At 42.0% G+C, this 19,528-nt stretch overlaps 1 protein-coding gene across 3 annotated transcripts in view; it reads left to right on the forward strand.

Annotated features, from left to right (window-relative positions):
- The window catches only part of IP6K1 (inositol hexakisphosphate kinase 1), a 37,418-nt gene that overhangs the window by 10,729 nt on the left and 7,161 nt on the right, over nucleotides 1-19,528 (forward strand). For 2 of the 3 annotated variants that reach the window (XM_019984275.2, XM_070776721.1), the window contains exons 2-3: nucleotides 9,179-9,401; nucleotides 18,328-18,538. In XM_019984275.2, coding sequence (XP_019839834.2) covers nucleotides 9,260-9,401; nucleotides 18,328-18,538 — 353 coding nt within the window. In that variant the 5' untranslated portion in view covers nucleotides 9,179-9,259. Of the gene's footprint in view, nucleotides 1-9,178; nucleotides 9,529-18,327; nucleotides 18,539-19,528 lie in introns of all 3 variants that reach the window. The other variant, XM_019984273.2, reaches the window with a different exon arrangement.

Genomic DNA, 19,528 nt, shown 5'->3' on the forward strand with positions numbered 1-19,528 from the left:
TAGACTCAGTAGGGTTACATGATAGCCTACTGCGCTGGGGTCTAAGAGAAAGAGGAATCAAGAATGACTGTCAGGATTTTTGTGAGAGCAGCTGTAAAGATGGAGCTGGGATGGGTAAGCAGGTTGGAGAGGTTTGGGGGGCTTTGGGGAGATGAGTTCTGTCTTGGCAATGTTAAATTTAAACTTCCTAGATCAAATAGTCAGTCATATGAATTTGGTGTTCCAGAAAGACGACTGAACTGAGAGTGTAGCTAAACAAAGGAGGACCAAAGACTGAGCCCCGAGGCCTCCAGCGTTAAAAGTGTGGGAAGAAGAGAAAGAACCAGCAAAGTAGATTGAGTACCAGGAGAATGAGGAGAGTGGTGCTTGACGGCCAAGTGAGGAAGACAGATCAAGCAGTTCTAATGTTTTCTATCCAATTAGGGCTTTCCTCATAGTTCAGTCAGTAAAGAATCTGCCTGTGATGCAGGAGACCCCGGTTCGATTTCTGGGTCTGGAAGATCCCCTGGAGAAGGGATAGGCTACCCATTCCAGTATTCTTGGACTTCACTTGTGGCTCAGCTGGTAAAGAATCCACCTGGAATGTGGGATTACCTGAGTTTGATCCCTGGGTTGGGAAGATCCCCTGGAGAAGGGAAAGGCTACCCACTCCAATATTCTGGCTTAGAGAATTCCATGGACTCTGTAGTCCATGGGGGTTGCAAAGAGTTGGACACGACTAAGCAACTTTCACTTCACCCAGTTCCAGGTATTCATACCCTACTTTGGAACCACTGCTAGCACGTTCTTCTGTCATTTACTATGTATTAACATCAGGCTTCTAACGCTGTGAAGGCTTTTTGTTTTATTTAAAGATACACAAGTTCAGAGAATGATACTAGTGTGCTGGGCACAGAGATTAGAAAATGTTAACATTTCACCATATTTGTTTCAGACTTTTTACAAAAGAAATTAAAAATTATTAAAAGAGCTGAAGTTCCCTTTTCTTCCTAGATAACCAGTTTCCTCCTTTCCTTTCCTCCTGTAAAGTTGATGCACATTCTTCCATTCCACATCATTGTTCTTGTTAATACATATATGTGTCCATAAATTCATGTATAGTGTTTTATGTATTAAAAATTTACAATGATGACATACTAGAAATATTTCCAAACATGCTTTTTCCAATTTGTTTTGAAATGTATTCATGTTGACACATGTGGATTATTAATTCGGGACTGTACAGTTTATAAATACACTCATTCATTTTTCCATTCTTCCGCTGGTGGACCTTTGGGTCATTGCCCATTTTTCTGTTACAGCAGTGGTGCGGTGAGCGTTTTGAACTTGCTCTCTTGGGTGTGTGCTGGGTTGTGGAATGCACACAACTTTGGTTTTGTGTTGCCATCATCATCATAAGAGAGAAGCCATTTCTACCTGGCTGGCCAGTGCTTGGGATGTTTATACTTTTTATTTTTTCCAGTCTTATAGAATTGAAATCATTTCCTGTTTAAGTTCGCATTTCTCTAGTATTTGTGAAGAGGGGCATTTAATCACGTGTTTATTAACCACTGAGCCTCATCTTTTTTCCATCTTCTTATTTTCCTCCACTTATAGGAATTCTCCATATATTATTAACTGATTTTCTTGATAATTATCAATATTGCAAATACCTGTTCTTTGTCTGACTTTTATCTTTACTTATGATTCTCTTATACAAAAAAGAATAATTTTATTGTGGCTGGTGGTAGGAATGGGGCGATTGTGAGTGGGTATGAGGGGTCTTTTGGAGTGATAGAAATACTATAAAATTAGGTTGTGGGGATTGTTGTACAACTCTGTAAATTTACTAACAATCATTGTATTGTACACTTAAGTGAATTTTATGGTTTGTAAATTATACTTCAATAAAAGCTGTTACAATTAACATTTTTTTTAATGTGGTCTTATTCATCAGTGTTTCCTGTTGTAGATTGTGTGTTTTATGTCTTATGGAATCTTACCTAATCTATTGTCAAAAGGCATTTAAATTTTTTTCTAATTTCAAGTTTTATTTTGGACATTTGTATGTTGGGAATTTACTTTGGAGTATAGTTGGAGGTAAGGACAGAATTTTATCTGTGTGTAGCCTCTTATGAGATTATATCATCTTTTTCAGTTGATTAAATGGGTGTTTAAATGCTACTTCAGTTACACACATCCACTCTCATGTCTGAGCCTAAGATTTTTTGCCTCTCTTTGCAAAATACCACACTCTGTCTTAACTGCTATAATTTCATAAGGAGCTTTGCTAGTGGGGAGGGCAGATCTTTCATTACTTTTTGACATTGCTGTCTAGCGACATCACTCCTCCATGTGAATATAAAGTCAGATTGTCAGGTTTGTCAAAAAACCCTCTTAGAATTTGTGTTGAAATTGCATTGCATTTCACTATTGAGCCCCACACTCCATGAATATGGTGTATTTATGTCTTCTTTTAGGTCCTTCAGTAAAGTTTTATTATTGATCTGTAATACTTTTTAAAGATTTATAGGTACTTTATATAGTTTTGGTTGCTGTTGTAAATGGAATATATTTAAATAGTTTGCATTTTCTAGTGTATTCTGCTGGTGTAGAGGACTACTCTTCTTGTTCTTTATTCCCTTTTAAGTTCTGACTTAGAGTAAAGTTTGAAAATCTAGGCACACAGCTGAGTGCATATGTACAGTGCTCAGCTTTGTCACCTCTACCTTCATGCTCCTTCTCAGTATTTTCCCAGAGAAACCACTGTTGAGATTTTCATTATCATTTTGAATTTCATGTATGTATAGAATCACAGCACATGGCCTCTTTTGTATCTAGACTCTTTCTTGCTACATCACACCTGTGAGATTCTTCTATGCTGTGTTTGGCAGTAGTTGGTTCTTTTTCATTTCTCTGTAGTATTCCACTGTATGAATATACCACAATTCACAGATTTTAATTTTTTTTATAAAATTAAGTATCCCAATTATTAATTTATAAGCCATAACAACACCTTATAATCATTTCACCTCACAACAGCTTTGCTTTGAAAAAGGAAAATACTAATTTAAGCAATATGAGAAACTTTATTTTATTTGAATAGAGACATAATTCATGTCAGAGTTCAATTATATGTTCAAGAAGTTAGTTACTATAACCAGAAGGTCAGTCTAACTAATGTTAACTAATGTCTTTACAGGGCAGATTTATTTCCATGTGTTGCTGTTCACCAGTGAAAAAAAAATTCAACTTGAGAATCTGAGCAGGTTCTTTTAAAAAATAGCCTCCTTCCCATTTTATGCAGTAAAATGTGGAACCAGAGCTTTCTAAAGAAAATGAAGGACAAACAGAGACTATGTAGCTGGTGGTGCACAAACTCATAGGCAGAGCATGGAGCCCTGGGGAAGCAGTCCATTCATAAGCTGACAGAATTTTAACCATTTTAATATAAACTGCCAGGGATCTAAAAGAACTGACCCACACAAACTGTTTCCTGTCTGAACATCCATCACCAGGATATTTGGAGGACATCGCTGCTACTTAAGCCCCTCTTTGCAGCATCCACATTTGTGAAGAATACCTGCTGCTTCTCATCCTCAAGTGTTAGACCTTTGCTCTGCTCGTGCGGCTGGTGACAGTGTTGAAGAAGATGCAGCTGTTACTGAAAACCCTGCAAACCAAACCAGTGGTCCTTTCATTAGGGCACAGACAATCTTTTTATGATAAGACAAAAAAGGACTAAAACTGCATCTGGTATTTTAGAGGGTAGGATTCATGTAATTTTAATCACCACATGATTTTGCCAAGCCCCAAACTTAGCATTTTCCAAAGAATCTGTTTTGGCAAACCGAAGCCGAACTTGGTGCTAATGCTTTTCCTGCCTCCCCTAGAGCCTGATTCAGACCACAGTTCAAACAGCCCAGTGAAAATGACACGGTAATCAGCACAAGTGGTCTTGTCTACTCTAATGCATAATATTAGAGAATATTGTTAATCAATTTTCATTATTTAAGATTGTGTTCAACAAAAAGGAGCTTTACTACTAAATACAGAAATGTATCATGTTTCCACAGAGGGAATTTTCTTATTTTTAAACATTTTAAAGTAAAATAGTTTTCATGCTAATACCCAGAAAGTTACAAACTATTTTCATAGAAAATAACAGTCTCCTTTTCACAAAAACAAGATTTCCTCGCCAAAATATTCTACCAAGTCACGGCAGAAATGGTGAAGTCTAATCAGACAAAGAATAGATACTGTGGTAGCAGAGCTTAAAACTCTGATCATGATTCCTGCTCTAGACCGAATGTTTGTTTTCCAGATTCATATGTTGACACCTAATATCCAGTGTGTAGGTTTTTGGAAGGGGAACCTTTGGGGTGATTAGGTCATGAGGATGGAGCCCTTATGAATGGGATTAGTGCCCTTATAAAAGAGGCCCCAGAGAGCCCTTTCACCCCTTCCACCATATGAGGACACAGTGACTCACCAAACATCAAATTTGCCATTGCGTTGATGTCGAATTTACCATCCTCTGGAACTAAGAAATTTCTGTTGTTTGTAAGTCATTCAGTCTGTGATACTCTGCTACAGCAGCCAAAACAGATTAAGACAATTTCCTTAGGATCCTTCTCAAAACCCAGAGAATGTTCTTCCTTGTAGTTACTTTCTTTTCATAGTCCTTAATGTCTCCAAAATGAGAAATGCCCTGTTTATGCCAAGGAAAAAAGGTATAGAGAGGAAAGAAAATAGTACGTTTCCTTTCAACTCTGAATCTGGGTGAATGCCACTTCAGATGTTACTGTCAAAAGAATTAGGCTATAGGAATTCAATCCTAACTGCCATTGCTTTTCACTCTGCGTGTTTGTCAGTCATAGCAAAGGGCCACAGGGATGACTGGGGAACGTGTGGGAGCCTCTTCGAGTCCTGGAGATGCTTTTAATAAATTCCAGCTTTCTGCCCCAGCTTTCTGCCCCTCAAGTTCCTCCATGCCTGTGGGTCCTGGGTCTGCGTGAGTAGTGGAATTGAAGTCGCTATTTTGTGGGTCTTCCCTGGCAGTTCAGTTAAGACACCGTGTTTCCACTGTAGGGAGCATGGATTCCATCCCTAGTTGGGAAACTAAGGTTCTGCATGCTGTGCTGGGTGGGCAGGAAAATAGGAGGGGAAAAGTGACTATTTTGTAACGCTTACGCACAATCCTTCATTGCTTTCCAGGAAGCCAACCCTTGCCAGCATAGAGGTCTGTATCTGTAGGGATTTCACCTTTCCAGGGAAAAGCCTTGTTGAATGTTACCTGGAAAGCAGACAAGACTGGTAACTTGGAAACACATTTACATGAGAGCAGATCTCTACAGAAAACTGAAACTTGGCCACGATTTCTAAAATGCCACATAGGGAAAAGAGCACTATTTATTAATACAAAGTTTTCTCCAGGGGAAACCTTTGGCAGTTTTGTTTACAAAACAAAAAACGTCCTGGTAGAGAGTTTTTTGTTTGTTTCTAGTGCAACCCATGGGAATGAAACCATTGTCCCTCATGATTTCTGTTATGTGATATTTTTGACAGTTTGTAGCTTTTTAAAGAACTCACAAGTTTTTCTTCATGCTGGGAGTTTCTTAAATCTAGAAAAGACTCCAGAAGCCGTTGACATCTTGAATGGCATAAACTAGTTGAAGTGAGGTCAGTGTATCTGCAGAGGACAGTCTGGGAAATCTTCGAGAAGTAACTACACTCTGGAAAGTACAGTTTATTGACTACATTGCGTTTAGATCCATTTGTTAAAAAATGATCAGTAAGGTCCTGAAGTGGCAAGAGTATACATCTCTTTTATGATCTGCCTCCTGTTGAAGCAAGGTAGAATCGTTCTAAGCTAATTATTTGAACATTTGGACAGGTTCATTTCTACATGTGAGAGAATGAGTTTTCTGTTGGTCAGACTCTTGTTTAGTATCTTGGTACCAGCCCTGTGGACCAGACAGAATTCCGATACTCTGCCTTCAGGGACACTGGAAAGATGAGAGAATCACATTTGTCATTTTGAGGCTTATGGAGACTATGCCCTTTGTCATTAGTGAGAGAGCTTGTTCATCATTTGTTGAAAGTCTCCTTGCTGTCATCAGAAAACAGTTAGTGACCACTTTATGTGCAAAGTGTATTAACTGGAGACTTTGGGATTTTGATGCAACTATTTCTGTCCTTTCATTTATGATGGTTTTGATTACAAGTGACAGAGTACCTTAATACGACTGGCTTGAAGAATAAAGGGAAACTTATTTTTGCTATATAACAGGATATCCAGTACTTCAGTGACAGTTTCAGGAGCCCTGATTTCTTCTTCCTGGTCTGTGTGCTCGGCGTGTTGGCCTTGTCCTAGGCAGGGATGTTTGAGAGTCATGGGGTAGCTGCAGTAGTCTCAGATGTCACATCCAGATATCGGAATAATAACCTGAGGAAGAGGAGGTGCCCTTCTCGTGTGTGAAGAGCAGGATAAGTTCCCAGAGAACCTCTGGCCAATTTCCCCTCATCTCATTGGGAAAAAGAGTCACATGCTTTTTCCTAAGTCAATTCATAAGAAATGAAGTAATGTTCAGGATTCTCGCTGAGCTTGAATGGCGTTTCATGTTCCCTTGAAGTTTGGCTCAAGGAACAACGTGAAGAACACGTGAACGGTGTTGTTCAGTGTATGTGAACAACATTGGGACTCTGTTAGGAAAGGAGTAGCGGAGCTAGACTCCGTCATCCATAGCTCTCAGCCCACAGGTTTTTCAGTGGGCCTTGGTGGACCCCAGATGTCAAGAACAGCCTCTGGTTGTTTATCAGAACGAGTCAGAGCTTTTGCTAGAACTTTCAGGACTGTGCGGTAGGCGAGGCAAGCCCAAGCCCTTCACCTCCATCGGCATACCCCACAGAGTTGGCAGCAGGCATGTCTTCACAAGGAAAATTGAAGTCTCTTACTTGTAAGTCATTACAAGGCTCTGCGCCTTGTAGACCAGTAGGTATGTCCACTTGTTCAGGTTCCCAGGTTATTTAAAAAGAAATACCAAAACAGAGCTATAGAAACATGGTATGTTTTACATGTTTATTTCCCAGAAAGTATTTCAGACCCAGAAACAGTACCATGACTTTATGTAGACATCCTGTGGAAACAATATCAGAAGGCCAGATCTGACTGGAGATCGGACAGAATTCTGCCTTTCAGTCCTGTGGAGGCTGCAGAGGATCCCCAAAAAGACTGCAGAATGTTGAACTCAGAGTCCAGGGGAATGGCTCTAATGCCTGACTCCTCTGGGGCACTTGGCACTGTTGACCCCCTCTCCTAAACCAGATACCCACTGACGCAGGCTAGACAGCATAGCACCTTCCTGGTATCCCATCTGTGATCAGAGGCCATCCCAGCGTGAAGGGGAGGAGGCAGGGCAGGAAGCACTTGGCATTGCTACCTGAAGTCTCCTGCCACGGGGGCGCCTCCAGGAACCCTGAGGAAAGCCTTCTGCAGTTGATTCGTGTCCTGAGCACTGCCACTCCTCTCATGTTTTGTTTTCATATAGTTGTGCTTTTACTCACTGTGGTCGTCTTCCTCGGATTATTTAATTCATTGTAACAAGCTTTTCTTTCTTTTGGTGAGCGCTGCTCTGTGCCAGGAACTGCCTCAAACCCGAGATGGAGTTAATAAGAGAATGGTTTGGCTGTGGTGACAGATGACAGAGATGACAGGACAGTGAACGTATTGCTGCTGTAGACTTGGCACAGGATGCCACAGGGGACGCAGAGGTGTGATCAAACTCTTGTACGAAGAGAATGGTGTCTGAGCCATATCCCGAAGAAGGAGAACTTAAAATGAATACCTTTAAAGGGATGCTGATCCGTTTAGGGGAGTGGGAATGGTGTTGATAGCACATAGTTTCCTGGACAGCTTTGGAGTAAAGAAAATTTTACATTTTGCAGTAGTGTTATTATATAGCTGATTTTGCTTCCCTGGTAGCTCAGAAAGGAAAGAATTCACCTCCAATGCAGGAGACCTGGCTTCGATCCCTGGTTAGGAAGATCCCCCGGAGGAGGGCTTGGCAACCCACCTTAGTGTCTTGCTGGCAGAATCCCAATGGACAGAGGAGTCTGGCGGGCTATGGTCCATGGGGTCGCAAAGAGTCAGACACGACTAGCGACTAAGCACAGCATAGCATAGCTCATTTTGCCCGTAATTAGGAGGTTCAGAAAAACTAATAGTTTATCTCTTACAGGTAAAGCCGTATTTCTGCTCTGTAAATATTTTTCCTTTAGTCTTGATCTTTCAGATGTTGTCTTGCCTACTATGTTCCTTTTTAAGTTTTAAAAATGTTATTGAAGTATAATTGATTTACAGTACCATGTTAATTTCTTTTGTACAGCCAAGTGACTCAGTTATACGTGCTACTTTTCATTTTCTTTTCCATTATGGTTTATCACAGGGGATTGAGTATACAGTTCCCTGTGCTGCACAGTAAGAGGTTGTTTATCCATCCTGTATATAATAGGTTGCCTCTGTTCATCCCAAACTTGCTGTCCTTCGCTCCGCCACCTGCCTACCTACTACATTCCTAATTTAAAAGATATATTCATTATTAAGTGTTGCACTATAGTAACTTTCTTGAGGGAAAACTTATATTAAAAGGAGGTTATTTAAGTGCAAAGAGCTTTTCCGTGTCCCGCTGTTTGTGTAGAATCAAACAGGAAGGGAAGCTCTGTGGTGCTTGGCATGATCATAAGTTGATGGCTATAGATTTAAAGTAGAAGAAATATGAAGTCTGAATTCCTTTGGGGGAAAACAAAATCTTTTTATGCTTCTACAATTCAGGAGGGAAGGGCTTTCCCTGCCAGATCCTTGACACCTTAAAGCAGAAAAGTTGGGAATCTCATGTGACCTGATTTTGGAGGTAAAACCCTTTCTTTGAGCCGGGGAAAGACTCTTAACAGTACTGGATGTTGTGAGAAATCCAGACAGAATGGTATAAAAGATGGGTGGAGGCGACCAACATTGCACCATTCAGCAGAGCTCAGCCCAGCTCACTCCCGGGTATCTGACAGTTGTCCTTCTGGGGAACACATAGCAGGGAGCAAGACACACCCCTGTTCTTCCTCAGGAGTGGATATTCTGTGAACTCCAGAGAAACTGGAGCTTGCCGGGTGTTTTGATTTTCTCTTTTCCTCTCTTCCCTGTTAGGAGAGAAGAATAAGCTGAGCAGATTCTGACCGTTGGTTTTCAGCCTGCCAGGACCTTCTGCGTAGCTCTCCTTCGTGGCTCATGTGCTACATCCTCTGGCCTCAGTGTGCAACTGGCCCCCAACGCAATGTGTGTTTGTCAAACCATGGAAGTGGGGCAGTATGGCAAGAACGCAAGTCGGGCCGGAGACCGGGGAGTCCTCCTGGAGCCCTTCATCCACCAGGTGGGCGGACACAGCAGCATGATGCGCTACGACGACCACACTGTGTGCAAGCCCCTCATCTCCCGGGAGCAGCGCTTCTACGAGTCCCTCCCTCCCGAAATGAAGGAGTTCACCCCTGAGTACAAAGGTCAGTCACTGGCCAGTTGGGAGAGGGCAGCAGCGTATAGGCCCTCAGCCCAGTTTTCCTTGTTCTGTCGGCCACGTGATACGATTGTAGGTCTCTGTTGTCTCCATGCAGCTAAGTCACTTTGTTAAGCAAAATTTGAAAGCATCAGTGAGGTCTTTATTTCTTGAAAACTGAGTCCATTGATAGGTAAACCCGAGAAGAATTCACAGCATTAAGTCCCGTTGGCGAAGAGCATGCTGTTGTCTAGGAGGTTTCCCTGTTGGCTGGGATGATCTAGGAGAGAAGGGGCAGCCCTTCTCTGCTCCCAGAGAAGGAGTTGGATGCTCTCCAGGCTCGGGATGAGGTAGCTGGTGAGGAGGTGCTGTGCAGCTTGTGTGTGTGTGTGCTGGGGTGAATGGATAGTTAAGAAGTTTAGAGAAGGACTGGGGCCTGGAGGTCCTAACTTTTAAAGGAAAAATAATCTGCTTTATAATATAACCTGGTAGGCCAGAACCCCATGAATGTATACCAGAGTTTAAGTCACTTGGTTTTAAAACCTGATTTTTGTCACTGTGTGTATACATTTTTATTGACCCTCATGTATAAGTTGAGGCTTCCCAGGCGGCACTAGTGGTAAAGAACCTGCCTGCCAATGCAGGAGACATAAGAGATGCAGGTTCGATCCCTGGGTTGGGACGATCCCCTGGAGAAGGGCACGGCAACCCACTCCAGTATTCTTGCCTGGAGAATCCCATGGACAGAGGAGCTTGGTGGGCTGTGGTCCATAGGGTCGCAAAGAGTCAGACACAACTGAAGTGACTTAGTACGCATCCATGCATGTATAAATTACGTTTTCTGTGTTCTTTTTATTTTGGCCGTGCTGCATGGCTTGTGGGAACTTAGTTCCCTGACCAGGGATTGAATCCAGGCCGCTGCAGTGAAGCACTGAGCTGACCTCTGGATTGCTGGGACGTGCCCTGTGTTGTGTTTTTTTTTTACCTTTTCCAAAGCAGTGTGAATTCAGTCATGTTTGCACCACTCTACTTGGGAGATGGATTTAGAAAAAACAGTCCATATTGGTATTGGCTTTTGTTCCTTAACTCTTTTATTGTGGTGAAATATACATAACATAAAATTTAACCATTTTTTAAGGTGGATGCAGCTTTTTAAAAAATTAAAGTATAATTATACAGCAAAATTTACCATTTTTAAGTGTTTAATTTAGTGGCATTAAATACATTCACTATGCTGTATACCATTACCATTATCTATTTCTGGAACTTTTACATCACCTCAAACAAAATCTCCGTACCCATTAAATAACTCATTTCCCCCCTCACCTGGTACCCTCTAATCTACTTTCTGTCTCTATAATTTAGATATTTCATACAAGTGGAATCATGTAATGTTTGTCCTTTTGGATTTGGTTTATTTCATTTAGCATAATGTTTTCAAGTTCATCACGTGTCAGAACTGCTTTTGTTTTTACGGCTGAATACTATTCCATTGTAAATATATGCTGTATTTTATTTATCTGTTCATCTGTTGATAGACACCTGAGTTGTTTCCACCTTTTGGCTATTAAGAATAATGTTTCTGTGAGTATTACCTTACAAATACCTTCTTAAGTCCCTGATTTCAGTTCTTTTGGGTATATACCTAGGAGTGGAATTGTGGATCATACGGTAATTTTGTGTTTAGCGTTTTTGAAGAACTGTCAAACTGGTTTCCATATTAGCCTACCATTTGACATTCTTACCAGCAATGTTTCTTTTTCTCCACATCCTTACAAACCCTTATTTTCCATTAAAAACAATAGCAACAACTGTGTAGCCACCCAAGTGGGTGTGAGGTGGTTTCCCTTTGTTATGTACGTGTTTTCTTAATGGCTGATGACTGGTGTTGATGTGCCATTGGCTATTTGTGTGTCTTCTCTGGAGCAGTGTCTATTCAAGTCCTTTGTGCAGTTTTGAATCGGTTGGTTTGTTACTGTTTTCAGAACAGAATCAGAAGCATATTGAATTTGGAAGAATAAATACTCTTAACGCTGCAAAATGAGAGAGAAGCGAGAATCAAACACACTGCCGACTCTAAGTGGCTAAGAAACAAGTTACAAATGCTTTATAAATGTAGCTTCAGCCACCTACCCATCCACACTCAATACATCATGGCCAAATCTTTTGCTATAAAAATGCCAAAACCAGAAAAAAAAACCTACAAGCCCTGTTAGCTCATGGAGTCCTCTTCTGATGCTAAGGGAAGAAAAAAAATCCTTTAAAATGAAGTGGAACCCCAGGCTGCAGAGAAATGTTTTCTAAATCACAGCCACCAGAATTTGGACTAGTTAGAATCTCAAGGTGCCACCCAGGGAAGGATTGTCAGTCATACATTGGTTCGGTTTTCCTTCCAACCGACTCAGCTTGGGGAACAGAAGTCTAAAACCCATAGCAAGTCTTTAGTATCTGCTTGATTTTCTTGCCTCAGGCTGCATTTTCACTAGGGAATAGTAAATATACTTTCTCAAAAATATAATTAAATTGAAACTGATCTCTTCTTTTTTTTAAGTCAAATGAAGTCCCGAGAAAATGGAAGATATGATGGGTTCGATTCGTGTATTTCCAAGACTGATACCATAGGGTTTTTACTTTTTTCTTGGCTGCTCTGAGGGCATGAGGAGCTTAATTCTCTGACTAGGGATCAAACCCATGTCTCCTTCAGTGGAGGCACAGTCTTAACCACTAGACCACCAGAGAATTCCTTTACTTTTTATTTTGAAATGTAAAATTACAGAAGAGTTGAAAAGGTAACGGAGGTTCTCTAATGCTCCCATGATGCCAGCGTACCGAGCGAAGCCGTCACTGTGCAGCTCACCTCTCCGTGGGGAGGCCTGTACTGGCTTTTCTGTGTGCATGGCAAGACCATCAGCCCTGGGTGAGACTCAGGAAGCGTCTTCAACCTCTTGAATTCTGCCAGGATGATGGTTTATTTTTACTTTTTCCACCAAGATGGTTTTTGAAAATATCTGTGTGAATGGAAAGCTGCAGTTGATGGTTCTCTCCAAGATGATTCAGATGCCAGAAGTGGATTTGGATGTAACCAATGTAATCCAAGCTGATGAACCCACTGCTTCAGCTTCCAGCACAGTGGGCTGAAATTCAGTGTTTGGAAGGGATTACAGGGCACTGAAAGACATCTTGATCAACACAAACTCAGCCTCATCCCTCCCCTTCTCATCCCTCCCCTCCCCATCCCTTCCCTCCTCATTCCTCCCCTCCTCATCCCTCCTCTCCTCATCTCTCCCTCCTCATCCCTCCCCTCCTCATCCCTCCCCTGCCCTTCCCTCTCTTCCCTTCCCCTCTCCTGCTTGTGTTGTACTGGCTGCTCTGTGACCACTATAGGGTCCTCTCTACTGTTCACACATACTCAATGAAAGCATGCCAGAAAATTGGTGACTGCTTTGGTGAGCAGACGAAAAAACAGCCCTGTCATGAATCAGCTGGGTGTTACTCTAATTCCGAAGAATGTGCTAAAGACTCAAATGAAGTTCGGTGTCCCAATGATATATCCCATTGAAGGAGAAGGGAACATAAGACAATTTTTGGTTTTCTCTGTTTGACCAGAAGCATAATGCTATAGATGTAATCCCTATTGGTAGCTGGGTAGGAAGAGGTATTTTTCAGCTGGAAGAGGGAAGCCCCTGAGCTCTGCTCCATGAATTCAGCTTTCAGAAAGAGCCCCTGGCTTGTTGGGAGTGAACTGCCTGTGCAGAAATTGTGCTGTGGTCTGGGCTCCAGCAGACAGGAGGCTGCAGTGTGGTGCAGCGCGGGGAATGGGTGAGACCTATGAAGACCTGGCACTTCACACCCTGCCCTTAAGTCCCTTAAGTGAATTTTAGTAGCTGGTTTTAAAGGGTTTAGATTTTAAGAATGCTGCTATTTCATAACTGTTGGAGACTGAAATCAAAGGCTTTATTTAGGTTGGCTGTCTAGTATTAATGAATAAAAGCATCATTAAAAGATACATAACCATACCATGGTTTCTAATTACCAAAACCAGGAAAGGCGCTTTGGTGTAACACTCTTCGCTAACCTGTACACTATTCAGATTCGGCTGTTTCCTCACCGTCATTTCTCAGGTCCAGGATTTCACACTGGATTTGGTCCTCCTTGGCCCCTCCAGTCTGGGACAGTTTCTCACTCTTCTTGGCCTTTCATGACCTTGATGCTTTGGAAGAGTACTAGTAGTTATTTTGTAGATTGTCCCTAAATTTGGATTTGTTTTCTCTTTCTAATGATTAGATTGAGGTTCTGTATTTTGGGCAGTAGAAACGATCCAGTGTCCTCTTCAGTTCATGTCAGGAGGCCCATCTCTTGTTACCAGTGATTTAACTTTGATTGCTTTAAGATGGTGTCTGCCTGGCTTTTGCACTGTAAAATTATGACTTTTCTTGTTGTAATTAAGGAGTTTCATGTGGAGAGATACCTTGGGACTCTCTGGATATCCTGCTTCAGAGCATACTAGTTTTCCAATTGATCAGTGGTTCTTTCCTGTGATAATTACTAAATTGCAGAGTGAGGGACAGGGAGGCCTGGCATGCTGCAGTCCATGGGGTAGCAAAGAGTCAGACATGACTTAGGGACTGAACAACAACAAAATTGCATGCCTAATGATGACATCTCTTTTCATCTTTTCTTCTATTCTTAGTAGTTAAAATATATTACAGTTCTGTAAGGAAGAATTGTCCCTCCTCACCCATTTATCTATCAGTGTGGACGTATGTATTTTATTCCTCAAATTATTCTAGATTTGGACACTGGGACTCCTTAACATTAGCTCTTGTGTACTTTTGACATAGACCCCTCATCATTTTTGGCTGTTTCATTACTTTCAGTTACCACGAGATATTCCAGGCTCATCTTGTATTTTTTCTGCCCTGATTCAGGAACCAGACTTTGTAACAAGCTTTTCTTCCTTGTATCATATGAATGATAGTTAGAAAAAACAAGATCTTGGTGCTGGATGTTGTGATTGCCACTGGAGTGGCTTTGCTTTTAGGCCCTTTCAACACAGAGGTTTAGAAAATGCATATATTAATTCTAACCCACAATCACATACACATTTCTTTATTGCCAGAACCACAGGTGTTTTTAAAACTCAGCTAAGGAAAAATGCCAATAATATTCTATATTTTGGCAGTAGGTTTGAAGAGGGATTTTCGTTTATTTCATATGACCAGCTGTAGTCATCAAGTGTTACTGCTTGTAGTGCTAAATGCCTTGTACCGTTTTTCAGAACCTTGCCTCATTCATTTATCTAGTATTTACTGAGCATCTACTGGATGCAAGCCCCTGCTCATTAGTGTAGAAGACGAAAAAGACCCGTATCTTCATGGAGCTTAATGCTAATGTGAGAAAGAATAAACAAGTTATAGACAAAACAATTATAGGTTGTGTTAAGTACTTTGAGTTAAATAAGTAATCTGTAATTGACAGTAATAAAGCTTCCAAACCAGATCCCTTGATATAGGATGATTGGGGAAGGAGTGTCTGGGGAGACTCAAAGGACTGGAGAATGTGGAGCAGCTGTGGGCAAAGGACAATGGAAAGAACATTCCAGGCTTCCAAGGATAAGCGAAAACCCTGAGGTAAAAAACAACAATGGACGAAACTTCAGTGCGCTAAGGAACTACTCTAGCTCTTTTTTGCCAATTAAGAGTTAAGAAACAGCCCTATTCATGAGTGGTCAAAGGACTTGAATAAACATTTCTCCAGAGAAGACAAGCAGATGACCAACAAACATATGGAAAGGCAATCAACATCACTAGTCATTAGGAAAATGCAAATTGAAACCACAAGAGAGACTTCTGTCACCCAGTGAATGGCTGTTAAAAGGAAGAAGAGAAGTGTGGCAAAGATACGGAGAAATAGGAACACTCTGGCAAGAATGTCAAATAGAATAGCCACTGTAGAAAACAGTTTGACAGTGCTTCAAAAACATTAAAACACAGAAATTGCCAGCAATTCTATGCCTAGATATATACCCCAAAGAATCAAAAACAGGGACTCAAACAGATAATAAATGTAAAGTAATACTCACTGAAGCATTATTCATAATAGTCAAAATGTGGAAGCAACCCAAGCATCCATCAGCAGATGAACTGGTAAACCAAATACATTTACGTAACAGATAGATGGCGTACATTTACAGTGGGATAGTATTCAGCCATAAAAACAAATGAAGTTCTGACACATGCTGCAATGTGGATGGACATTGAAAACGTTATGCTAAGTGAAAGAAAGAAGCCAAACCCCAAAGGACAAACATTACCTGATTTCCACAGTGATTCAGTATACATATATGCCTGTTCTTTTTAATATTCTTTTCCACTATGATTTACCACGGGATACTGAATACAGTTCCCTGTGCTGTACCAGGACCGCGTTGTTTATTGTGCATATGTAATACTTTGCATCGGCACATCCCAGGTTCTCAGTCTGTTCCTGCCCCACCCCCGCAAGTCTCTTCTCTGTATGTGAGCTTGTTTCTGTTTCACAGGACAGATGAGTTCATTTGCGTCATGGTTTAGATTCCACATGTAAGTGACACCATATGGCATTTGTCTGTGTGTGTCTGACCTCACTCAGTATGACAGCCTCTAGGTCCATCCACGTTGCTGCAAAAAGCGTTAGTTCACTCTTTCTTATGGCCGAGTAGTATTCTATTGTATATACATACCACATCTTTACCCATTAATCTTTCGACGGCCATTTAGATTGTTTTCATGTCTTGGCTATTGTGAACATGCTGTTATGAACTTAGGAGTGCATGTATCTTTTCAAATTACTGTTTTGTCCAGATACATGCCCAGGGGTGGGATTGCTGTTATCATATAGCAACCCTAGGTTTTAAGGAACCTCCATACTGTTCTTCATAGTGGCTGTACCAATTTACATTTCCAGCAACAGTGTGGAAGGGTTCCCTTTCCTCCATACCCTCTCCAGCATATATGATTTGTAGATTTTTTTTTCATGATTGGCCATGAGTCACGTGTGAGGTAGTATCTCCTTGTAATTTTGATTTGCATTTCTCTAATAATTAGCCATGTGGAGTATCTTTTCATGTATCTGTTGACCATCTGTTTCAAGTATCTATTCTTGATACAATAACAAAACTCTCAGCAAACTGGGGATGGAAAGAAAGTTCCTCAAACCTGATAGAAGGCATCTATGAAAAACCTACAGCTAGCTTCATACTCAGCGATAAGACAATCACTTTAGCCCCTAAGATCGAGGTATGAGATAAGAATGTCTGTGCTCTCCATTTCTAGTTAACATTTAACTTGGAGGTTCTGGCCAGTACAGGTAAGCAGGAAAATAATAAAAGGCATTCAGATTGGGAAGGAAGAAGTAAAGCTGTCTTTATTTGCAGACAACATAGAATTCTGTCTTCAGCTAAACTATCCATCACTTGTTGGAGTAGGATTCCCACAAAGAACTCAGAAAATTGACATCCTGAACCCTCTTTTGTTAGGAAGTTACTTGAAGATGTATCCCACTCAGATTAGGAGGAAGCCAAGGGAACGGGGGGAAAGGAGAGGATCGTAGAAGGAACAGCTCTGACTCTGGTCAGCTCCAGCGTGGGAGCTCCGTGGCAGGCCTGGAGAACACTCCACATCAGAGCACGAGGGGGAGCCCAGGAAACAAAGAATATTGTAGACCGGGGGCATTCAGGCTTGAACAGAATTGAAGCTCTGCAAAAGACAAAGGGAAGAAGTTATGAAGGCGGAAGCCTGTAGGAGAGGCAAGTTACCTATGTAAGGAAGCCAGGGTATGGTTATGAAGCCCACTGAAGTGAGGTGTGCATTTAAGTAATGTGAGAAAAGAAGAATCCATTACACGTTGATGTTTCAAGGGTTTTTTCCCTCCTAAAAGAGACGAGGGTTTAAGAGCAGTGTCCTCCTGGAGAAGGAAATGGGCCAAAGAAAAGGATGTTCTTGGTCTGGCATACTGACATATTCTTAAAGGCTTGTCACCGATTGTCAGATCATAATGCCAATTTTGCGCACCAAGAGTGTAAAACCAGACATGTAGCTGATAGTAGGTTGGACTATGGAAATCAGATGAAGGGCAGCCTGGACCTTTTTAACAACCAAAGAAACTCATTGAGTTAGATTTCTAGGTGCTGTGTTTCAGCTCCTTTGGTAATGATCCAGAAGAAACCAAGGACAAGCTGTTAGATAAAAATGGACACAACAAACTTGCATGAGTACTGTGTGGAAAATAGCTGTTTCCACTTCGGAATGCTGGTGCTTTGCTGAGGCCGAAGTTCTGCCTAGTGAGCCTAGACTAGCCTGATCCTCAGTGCAGAGACATGTTTTTGAGGGCTGTCTTGGAGGAGTCTTGACGTCTCTTTTGATGACACTGTCAGACAGAAGGAAACCGGATCTAGAGGAGGACAGAGGAGATGACAGCAGTGTGGGGCAGTTCAGTCAGTGGAGGTTAGATTATGTTGGTGTGGGTGTGTCACTGGGAAGATACAGTTCTTCTGAATGGTACAGAAGGCAATAGTTGAAAGCAGGAGAGATAAGAGGATGGGAAGTAAAAACGAATTTATCCAAAATCAAAGGTGAATGGTGGACTAAGGATGAGGAATGAGCGGTGAGGTATGTTCTGGAAAGATGCCCGCCACTCATTGTTCCTACCGTGGCTTCAGGGCAGGTGATGACTGTGTGTGGAGGGCCAGCAAGGGCCAGCAATCTGTGCTGAATGGACCCAGCCTCGGTGGACATTTGTTGACTGGCTGCCTCTTTTTCCCCAACAGGAGTGGTATCTGTCTGTTTCGAGGGGGACAGTGACGGTTACATCAACTTGGTGGCCTACCCGTACGTGGAAAGTGAGACCGTGGAGCCGGATGACACACCGGAGCGGGAGCAGCCTCGGCGCAAGCACTCCCGCCGGAGCCTGCACCGGTCGGGCAGTGGCAGTGACCACAAGGAGGAGAAAGCCAGCCTGCCCCTCGAAACCTCAGAGAGGTAAGGGGGTGGTGAGCAGGGCTGGCAGTTCACGTCTGGTGCTATGAGCACAGATACTCAGTGTATCTCTGGTGTCCTGATGCGTCACGGGGAAGCAGGGCTCAAGGTGGAGGGACGATGGCTGATGTTCGCAGGTTTACCCCATCGTGCCACCTGCCGCCCACGTGTTCCATCGCCCCAGTGAAGCCCGCTTCTGAGTTTGGCTGTACTGGTCGAGAGAGAGAACAGAGTTCTCTCAGCTCTTTGGAAGCAAGAACACCCTGTTGTTTTCCTCCAGCTTTGTTATATCTTGCTTCCCAAGGCAGAGGTGGAGGCACTGGCCCGACCGCAGAGCCCAGAGGCAGAGTGCAGCCAGGCCCATGCTCTAAGGGTTTTGGAGTCAGATCTCTGAGACTCTGATATCACCGTTAACCCTTGCCCTGCATCTAAAATTCAGTGTATTGAATTGGAATTTGAATTTTCTTACAGATCAGGAAAAAGAATTATTTTTCTTGATATATCATGCAAAAAATGTGAACCCCCACAAGCGTGGCCACAGTCAAAAGGATAGACAGTGACAGTTTTGTTGAGGTTATGGAGAAACTGGAACCCTCCTATGTTGCAGATGGGAATGTAAAATAGTGCTGCCATTCTGGAAGACAATTTAGGCAGTTTCTCAAAAAGTTACATGCAGCAGCTGCAGTCCTAGGTATATGCCCAAGAGAACTGAAGGAAAACAGTCACGTGTAAACTGTACGCAGTTACTTACAGCAGCGTTATTCCTAAGAGCCCCAAGCTGGAAACAGCCTGAATGTCTATCAGTTGATGAATGGATGGATTAAATGTGGTATTGGATATCACTCAGCAGCGAGAAGGAATGGAATACTGACACAGGCTACACTATGAATGAACCTTGAAAACATATGTCAAGTGGAAGAAGCCAGTCACAGAAAACCACATATTGTATGGTTCCATTTACTTAAAATGTTCAGAATCGGTAAATCCACATCT

Source organism: Bos indicus, chromosome 22 (genome assembly GCF_029378745.1).
Source record: "Bos indicus isolate NIAB-ARS_2022 breed Sahiwal x Tharparkar chromosome 22, NIAB-ARS_B.indTharparkar_mat_pri_1.0, whole genome shotgun sequence".
Taxonomy (NCBI): domain Eukaryota; kingdom Metazoa; phylum Chordata; class Mammalia; order Artiodactyla; family Bovidae; genus Bos; species Bos indicus.